Consider the following 10,026-nt stretch of genomic DNA (forward strand, 5'->3'; position numbering starts at 1 on the left):
TAACACCCCAAGTGCTGATGATCTTGAGAATATTTCTAGACGACACATCTACACGAGATGAATAAGACAATTAGACAATTTGTTTTTGACTTCGTTGAACATAAAATTGAGAATGGAATTGGGGAATGTTTCAAAGAGACAACAACTCGACCAAAGCGCAGAAAACAGCTCAAGGTCATCAAAGGGTCTTCCAGATCCTGACTGACCATCTTTGCCAGATTAACATTCCTAGCTAGACAAATGTCTCGCATTCTGCTATATTCGTCAAAAGCAAGACAAAATTAAAGCGGTCTACAGTGGCAGCTGTGGTACCTCAGCTATTCCGGTGATTGCTTAAACATCATGAGTTTACGATGATATTGTTTTTGAAGCGAACAAGTGTTAGAAATGTCAATGAAAACTCCCATTTTGGCATAATATACTTGTTATTATTATTTTAAAGTTTATAATAGAACGATGCAGTACTTATTCAGTCACTCCTGGCTTTGGCATTTCTGGGGGATAAACATTTACTAGTGTTCATTACATAAAGTTTAAAGCAATAGTAAAATGCTGCTCCCTTTTTTAAGAGTTAATCTGTGAATTTCACAAGATCGTTGCTTACTGTGTATGATATTACTGCGTGAAATTTTCTCTTTTTAAAATGTATCTTTAAAATTGTACAGTGACCACTATTAGAGTGTAGGATGACACTCAGGTCTTAATCTGGGATAGTGATGTACCAGCAAATTGATCGTTCCCGGTTTTTTAAAATGTATTTACATATGTAATATACCATGAATGATTTAGCATATTTCATGATACCTGTGTATTTTTGTAGTTTCAATGGTTTCCCCTAAAGATTTATTGTGATTATTTATACAGTTAGATAAATAATCTCGTACCAACCGGCGAGGTATTCAAATTCATACGTCGAATACAAATTGACAATGCCATGGCAAAAAAAAACGTAAAACGTCGAAAGGTACAAACAACAATACACAATGCGCAACTTAGAAAACTAAGAACTGAGCAACACCAACCCCACCAAAACCCGGGGTTGGTCTCTAGTGCTCTGGAAGGGAAAGCAGAGCCTGGTCTACATGTGTCACACGTCGTGTTGTTCATTTATAAGGAAAATCCCGGTGATTCAAGTTGTTAACTTTGGTAGGTCACATTCGAAGAAAAGGGGATGGGAGTGTGGTTACTACAATCGGAACATATCTGTCGTCATTTGTGAAATAGGGCACTCACACCAAATCATCCTATACCTAAATATTTCAAGAAAAGATAGAAAAAACACTATTTGGCAAATGAAACCAACACGCAATAAACTTTGAACTTCCATTACCGACAGCAAGTGCTCTCGTATCGGTGCTTTGCCTTGTTTTGTGTCAGTTATTTTTAGGGGCTTCGTACTTGTGTTCTTATTTTTTACTGTTTTACCACTGTCCCAAGAAAGGGGAGGGTTGGGGAATTGTATATACACACGTTTCACAACGACACATCTGAATTATGTGTCTGTTGCAAGTCTAGAGCCTGACACTGAGTGTTTGACGTTTCTTCATGTCTGTCATATTTGTTTTTGCTTTTCCAATCAGTTGTATTTTACTAAATTAGGCAATTAGTTTTCTCGTTTGAATTGTTTCACATCAGGGCTATTACAGTTGAGTGAGCGGTATGGGGTTTTGTCTTTTTTATGAAGGCTGTACGATAACCTATATCTTCGTCAATATAGAATTTTTCTCATTGGCAATCATCCATATCCCTTATTCTCATGAAGTTTGTCGGAATAGACATGTGTTGGCCCATCATCTCCTATCTTTTGCCAATTGAGAAAATAAAAATAAAAATTAACTTGCTGGAATACTTGAAAGACATTGATTTGATGTATCTGGTAAACTGAAACCCAAGTTTAGTTTTTACCAACTATTAACAGTAAGTCAGGATTAATACCACGGAAAGTACTCTACATAGTATATTGAGTATTCTTAGTATTACAGGTGTGGAATTCTGAAGAACATTCTACTGTTTTGTTATGTTGGGACACAACTTACCCACTGTTTATATTCTGGTAATATTGTAACACATGTCTGGTAGGTCTCACATTTTGTCCTATCAAGTTGTGTCGTTATTCCAGGTTGGATTGACGATTAATTGTATTCAGAATAATAGAAACAGCCACGATTACATTAGATGGGTTGGATTGAGTTGAGGTTTGTGCTCACAACTGAAGAATGAGATGGATCATAGATAAAACAAAACCCACTTCAATTCAAGACTTGAGCTATGTAGATAATTTTTATAAAAGTTTTTTGAAGGTTGTTTCACCAATAAAAAAGATATCACAGTCTTAATTTTTAGTAATTAATGTGCCCACAAAAGACAGAATCGTTGGATTTGCCAATTTGTAAATTTTATTTTTTATCGTGTACACTTTTTGTTGTACTTTGTTGACTTATTATAAATCTTATCATGCTGACCAATTTGCTATTTTTTATTTCCCTCTATTTTCGAATATTTCATCCTTTAAGAACAACAGCTCTTCTAGGGGTCAAATGACTATTTTGATGGGGCAATAACTCCAATAATGAGCCTACTGACAATTTTTACTTTTTCTAAAAGTTATTGTGCGGAACATTTATGAGTTATGCATTTTTTCAATCTATTATGGTTTTTGCAACAATAGATGTACAAAATGCGGGAAAACATCTTTCAAGGGCAGTAACTCTCTTAAGGATTCAAATTACGATTTGACCATGTATATCTCAATGCTATTTACAGTTTCTCTCCATTATGGTTACTGCAAAAATGGTAAAATTCATCTTCAAGGGCAAAAAATCCTATAAGGGTTATTTAGACGATTTTGTCATGTTTTCTTATCTTATTTGTAGATCCTATTTTGCACTAACAATTTCTATTATAGTATTTGAAAGAGAGACCTTGACCTGCTGAGGATTTTTACCAAATTCTGTTTTATTATCATCCACTGGCAAATATTTCATGCATGGTCAAGGCCAACACATTAATACAATAAGGATGTCATGTAGTAGGAGTGGACAGGAATGTAGCATGGGCAATCTGAATGACCACTGGAAAAAGATATTAATTTGGATAGGGACAGGAATTTAAAGTTGTAACATGCCACTTTATGACTCTTTAAAGCATTTCTGCATGTGTTCTTCACATGCAGAGAATGGCATTCTCTCTACTCAAGGATTTGGATTAAACTTTTTCATTGTGAGCAAATGTGGCGGTGTATTTAAACATTCTACATCTCAATGCCTAACTCAGAATATGACTTAAATTAATGGGTACTTATACTTGCAAATCAACCTAACCAGTAGTTGTTGAAAGTCATATCTTATGTTTTATAAGAATTGTCATTTGATAGCAGGTCTGTGTTTGTTTATTTTTTTTATTCACAATTAAAGACTAAGAACAATGTATAGGCTTGCCACTTGTACACAGTTAATTGACCTCTATGTCTTTTGATTATTTCTGTTATTGTGTTCCTGACTCATGATGATAACTTCAAATCTCCTTGTATTCATATTAAAACATAGATAACCAACTCCTTGTGAACTTTCCATATTTTACCTATGTTAGCCAACTTGAATCAAGTTAATCTAATGGCAAAAGGTTTATATCATAGTCTTTAACTCTAGTTATCTGAATCTTAGGCTTGAGAACACAGTATAACTCATTTTTTGATAATTAAGTTAAATAATCTTTATGGACATAATACTAAAATTGAGAAAGGAAATGGGGAATGTGTCAAAGCGACAACAACCCGACCATAGAGCAGACAACAGCCGTATTAGTATTGTTTTTTTTTAAAGGTTAAAAAGAAAATATTGTCCTGTTTTTCACATCTTCAAACATATGTCACTAAGATTGTCTGTCATATTCAGTTATTTCATCAGTAAACTGGTCATTGGTTGTCTTTCTTTCCAATTCCTCTATCTTTTGAAATATAAGATGTTGAATGCAGATCTTAAGTAGTCTTTACTAAAAATATTTCACAACCTTTTTAACCTTAAAAATTGTCTAGTGCTCCACACATACCAGGATATTGCTTTTATCATTTCATTTAAAGTGTTGAAGTTTGTTTTTTGAGTTATCCTCATTCAGATCAATTTGAGAGAAATCGTTCAACTTCATAATCCCTCCTCTCCTCCGAAAGATAATAAAATACAAAACCAGAATCAAAACAATACATGTTGTACAGCTACTCTGTTCCATATAATTAATGTGAAATTTGATTTCTGACTAACAAACATTATAGCCAACTATACAGTTACATTTTTTGTCATTATTGAAGGCCACACAGTTGCCTATAATTGCTTATTTCCACTTCATTTGAACTGGATGGATAGTTGTCTCATTGGCCAATCACATCACATCACATTTTCATATTAGTAAGGTTTCACCACGACCCCAAAAAAAACCCAAACTCACATACAATCCAGGAGACATACTTCTACATTAAAACAATGAATGCTCAAAGGGTCAACAAGAGGGACAGATTCAAAGGGACAGAAGGGTCTGAAAGATTTAAATAGTGTTCACACATTGCACATAATCAGTCAAGATATAGACCAAAAATGAAGCCATTCTGTTCCAGAGTACTTGAAGTAAGTATGACATCAATATGTGTATTGGACCAATGGATGAACAGACAAACAGTTGAAGGATGTACACATGGACAAGGTCAATGCAATATAGCCCCCACTTTTAGAATGGAGCCTTTGTGGTATAATATTAACAATACCATAACAGAAATATTTTATTAAAGGAATGAATAAAATAATACAGAATTTCATGCTTACAAATATAACATAGAAAATTACTTATCAGTAACTTTATATTGTATATGCTATTTCTTTTGTTTCCAGTCTTTATGGAAATCATTTGTTACTATTATTTATATTCATTCACAAACTTTTTGTAGGCATATTCATTAACAATCATTTTTAGCCCCTTTGTGGTGTGATACCCTGATTATAACACTTCTTGAATAGACAAATCATTTCATGAGTTTTCATCTTAAAATTAACTATAAACACCAATTACACTAAGAGCTCTTATGTAGTCCCTTCCTTCTATGATCATAAGTGATTAACAATTTCTTTGGAGGAAACTTTATAAGTAGTTTCATTTTTCAAAACCAACTTTGCTCTACTAACAATAAAACACACAAATATTAATAAACAAACACCGGTAAATGCTTTAAAATTAGTAAGTTTCAAATGAAAGTTAGCAATTGTCAAAATAATCAAAACATAAAAATAATAATAGTTAACTTGTTGTTCCTGATTATAATGATACTGACAAATTGATATGGATTTTGGGATAAAAAAACAACATTAAACATTGGCATTCATGGATTTTTTTTCTCACTACCCTAACAATTTGATAACTGGATTTCCGACAGAATTAGAGAATTAAAAGCTGAATATAACATGGATGAGTCATAGCATGCATTTATAATATGCAATTCTAAGATAAGCGTTAATAATATCAATATAATTCATTTGTAATTCTTATATCTGTCATTCATTTGAAACTCACAAATATCATAGATAACAGTTTTACTGGAGAATGTCTATGGCATCGTCCATTTTAGTGTAAATCCATTGATCATTATCACACATCTCCTCATCAGTGGAAGAATTTTTCAGGATCCAAGGGTTGTATTCTTGCTTGCGAGATTCTTGAATGAGCCACTGGTCATTACCTAACTGGCTATGAAAGGTCATAACCTTGTCCCATGATGGACTTGTTGTAAAGGGCGTGGTTGACTCTGGTAGGACATTAGAAGAGTCTTTTTTAATCCATACTTTTTCTTCCAGTTGTATAGGTCTAGCTTTCCAATCTTCAAGGTTGCGTTGTTGTTTATTACCCGATTTTAACCACATGTTGGATTGTTCATCATTAGATGGTGTTCTGAACTGTTGAAACATGCAAGTGTTGACTGGTGTTGTTGGGGCAATATTCTTACCACCATTTAACAACCACTGACTGGTATCTGTGCTGGGAAATGCATTGTTTGTGTAGAAACAGTGGGAAGTGGCAACACAGTGATCTGGTCCCTGGCAAGGTTCATTTGCTTTACAAACTTCCATTTGACGATTGTCGCTACAGGATGTTGACTTTATCCATACCTTATCATTCAGGTAGTCACAGATGTTCTCAATCTCTAGAGGACCTGTCTTTCCACATCTCTCTTCACAGCTTGATTTGGCATTCTGAAACAAAAATAATCATTTCTAAATTGCATTTTATAGAGTTTACAACTTTTCATTGATTAAAAACATTTAGTTTTGATTACTTAAAATTGTGTACTACCCTATTTACACTCCCTAACTAACATAGTTTTTGAATGGAAAAAAATAAATTGTCGAGTGTTGGACTGTTAATTAAGATGATATAAAGTGTAAACATGGCTGTAATCTGACCAATCTACAGTTATCACCTACCCTCTTCCATTTTTTGCACAGCCATGTTTCTGTACCACTGTTTTCTAAATGAGATGGTAGTTTGATGGATTTTGGAGCACCAGTTTGAGTTCGACTTTCTGGTTTAAGCCAGGTTTCTTGGTCCATATACTTGAGGTCTGGAGCAGAGTTTGAAATTGGCACTGCTACTTTTCTCTGAAACCTGTCAGCTCCTATAAAATAATATGGTATAAATGTACCCTTGATTAAGGTTTATAACTATACAAGGTAAAACTTCTATAAAATAATATATGTATGATGACCTATAGTTGCTGATTTCTGTGTCATTTAGCCTCTTGTGAAGAGTTGTTTCAATGTCAATCTTACCACATCTGCTTATTTTTATACAAATATATTCTTGGTTTAGATTTATTCTTGATCTATATTGAAGTTTACACTTTTTTTTATTGGGGTCAACATCTATTGCTATACCAGATTTTGATATTTCATTTATGCTAACATTTTTAGTCAAATTGGTATTTTTCATGATTTAAATTAAGTTTCAAAATTTAGATGATTTTGAATAATTTTATTTTGAACATTTATGTGAATTTCACATGAAAAAAGTTCATGTGGTTTTCAAATGACATTAATTCACATGAGTTTCACATATAAGCTCATTTGATGAAAAATCCCCTTGTGTACTGATATAAGGAAACTGTATTAAGTTTCACAAATTACCCATGAACTCCTTCTTAGAGATAACTTCAAAATCATCCTCATCCTCAATGACTGGATTCTGTTTAATGTCCTTCAACCACATCTGTATATTGACATCAGTATCATCTCGTGTCATCTGCCAGGAACCAGTAGATTCAGAGGACAATGGAGAAATAGAGTCAGCTGTGGTGGAACCAGTCAGCCATTCCTTGTTAGAAGAACTCATGGCAGGAAATGAGATTGTCTGTTTGTCACTGGTGTTAGATGCCACCGGAGCAGGATTGGAGTAAGCTAACCAATCCTTTAATGATGAGGACAGAATCGGGAGGGTGAAAGTAACCTGGAAATAGTGTATTTTATTGCATGTGTAAGTAATCAGTATTGAATCAAGTTTGAGTGATATAAACACAGTTGAACTACATATTTAATAACAAAGCATTATGGGTACATTCCAATATAATAGTTTGTAAATAAACAATAGCTCAATTAAGTATGCAGACCCGGACACGTCTTATAAATTGGAGTATTGTTACAAGTATGCTGTAAAACACTATATTTTTATTAAATTTTTTGGTTGTTCTATAAGTTACAAGAAAGTCATAATCAATTCAGTCTGGTTCAGTGGCTTCAACTGTTTTACATATAGAACATTTTCCATTTAATTTTTTTTTTGCTATGTTTGAAATAAACAAACTATCAGTCATTTTGATACTGTCAGATGATGATTTTTGGATGTGTAATGGTACATTTAGATGTAAAAAGAAAAGGAAATGAAATTGACATTTAGGACCCTTTTTAATTAAACACAATGAGTACCAAGAGTGAATTGACACATACCACATTACTTTTTGATGATTTAGTCGCACCCTCTACAGTCTTGTACAGAACATGATGGTCAGCGTCATCATAATCCTCAAAATGTGGTGGTAGACTCCTAGCTGGATGTCCTGGCTTTACAAACACTGTATTGGGAGGTCTATTACTGGACTCTACTCTTCCATAGGATGTTATACTCTCCCTTAACTTAGCAGCATCGTACTTAAATGAAATCCATGGGTTCTCATCTGGCTTCAGATCAGTGGAGTCACTGAAATTAAAAGGAAGCATCAATATGTAATACAGAGTGTGATATTTACTTTTAATTAATTCACGCCTGAAAAGTCTGTTATAAAAATTAAGAAACATATTAAAGACAAACTATAAACCATATTTGGTAACAAATGGAACAGGTGTTTTTAAAATTTCTAGTCATATTGAACATGATTTTATTTGCAAACATATGTGTTGGCTTCTTATCATCGAAAATTACATCACTTGCATGAACCATGAGCATACTAGTAATACTAGGTGTTTCTCAAGAAGATAATCAGAATACTTTCAAATCAGAAGAATGTCTTATCTTGTTGTTTAGGTGACGTTTGTTATATAATATTGAAACTAAAGATTATGTTTACATTTTAACTATCAATTATGATTATGCTTGGTATTATTTGCTTGAGAAAATAAGTTTCAACAGTTTACAACAAAAATCAAAATCACATTAAATGACATGGCCTTCAACCAACAAATAAAAATATGTTTTACCTAAATTATAAACTTTATGCATGCAATGTGAAGGAAACTTACAATTTATTTCCCAGACTTTCTGTTAGACAGCTCTGTGCCACACCTAACATCTTGTTGAGTCTGGCTTGCTGAATGTGTAAAACTTCATCTTTCATATTCTGTATCAATTCTACTTGATTCAGCAACCATACCTCACGGTTTCTCAGAGCTTCTAACTGACGGCTAATACTGGAGTGAATCTCAGATTTTACCTGTGATAAAAGATATATATCTATTAAAAATTATAATTTATTTCATAAAATTTTAAGATTGGAGAAAATCCGGACGCATAACCTTAAAAGTAAATTTGTTATCTTCATTCTATTTTTTTTGAAATGTGAAAGGAAAAGATCAACAAAGATCATAATTAGGCAGACTAAAAGGCAAAGTATGGTCATGTACAGAAATATAAAAAAAAGAAAATCTTTTCAAAACTTTATAAAATTTAAAACAGCAATGTGCATCAGAATTTTCAATTGGTCAAGATTTTATGAATCATTACATAAATGATATTCTTAAATTTATATTCCCTTGGAATAAATATGTCATGCATTCTCTGGACAACAATATAATATGAATGATATAAACATGCTTAAAAGTAAGTCAAGTATGCTCTCTTGTCAAAATAATTTGGTAAGAGCATGCTGAAAATCTTTTGGATAACAAAAACTATTCAGAAAAGGATGCTATTTTCCAATCATAATAAAAAGAAAACAAATTTCAACTGTTTTACAACCTTATCATACCAGACATTGATTATTTAGTTTAAATTTAGAAATTAAGGATCATATTTAAAATAAATTTTAGAAACAAATTAATAAACCTGTCACCTCAGCAGCATTTCTTTGAAGCTGTTGTTTTATCTGGTTAACTTCAGTCAGTGCTTGTTCCATTTTCATAATATATTGTTCCTTCTCCATTGTGATCACCTGCAATTTAAATGGTCATAATATTTAATACGTAATAATGTGGTATAGTATTGTTTGATTGCCTTCACCCTTAATCTAACACCTTATTTACTTTTATCTTGAAGGACACTGTCTATAAATCATCATGTTCCTCATGTCTGTTAAGTTAAGATACACAATGTACATGTACATGTATAAGTATACATGTACATGCATTATATAATTCTAACATATGCTTTATTTTTAAGTATAAACCCTGTCAATATACTTTGGATACATGTAGTTTACAGGAAGGATATTATATTTCACAATTTAAGGATATTGTACATGTTTTAAATAAATGAATTCAAAAACTACTTTTTTATAAACATGAA

The 10,026-nt window shown here is 32.5% G+C and overlaps 1 protein-coding gene across 1 annotated transcript; it reads right to left on the reverse strand.

Moving 5' to 3' along the window:
* Positions 1-4,755: 4,755 nt before the first annotated feature.
* LOC139489493 (nuclear receptor coactivator 4-like) lies at positions 4,756-9,673 on the reverse strand (the record flags this gene model as incomplete). Its single annotated transcript, XM_071275940.1, is given in 6 exon segments — positions 4,756-6,230; positions 6,462-6,652; positions 7,161-7,479; positions 7,977-8,226; positions 8,766-8,956; positions 9,575-9,673. Coding segments are annotated over 6 exon segments (1,698 nt in total). The 3' UTR covers positions 4,756-5,573.
* Between the last annotated feature and the right edge of the window lie 353 nt (positions 9,674-10,026).

Source organism: Mytilus edulis, chromosome 9 (assembly GCF_963676685.1).
Source record: "Mytilus edulis chromosome 9, xbMytEdul2.2, whole genome shotgun sequence".
Lineage (NCBI taxonomy): Eukaryota > Metazoa > Mollusca > Bivalvia > Mytilida > Mytilidae > Mytilus > Mytilus edulis.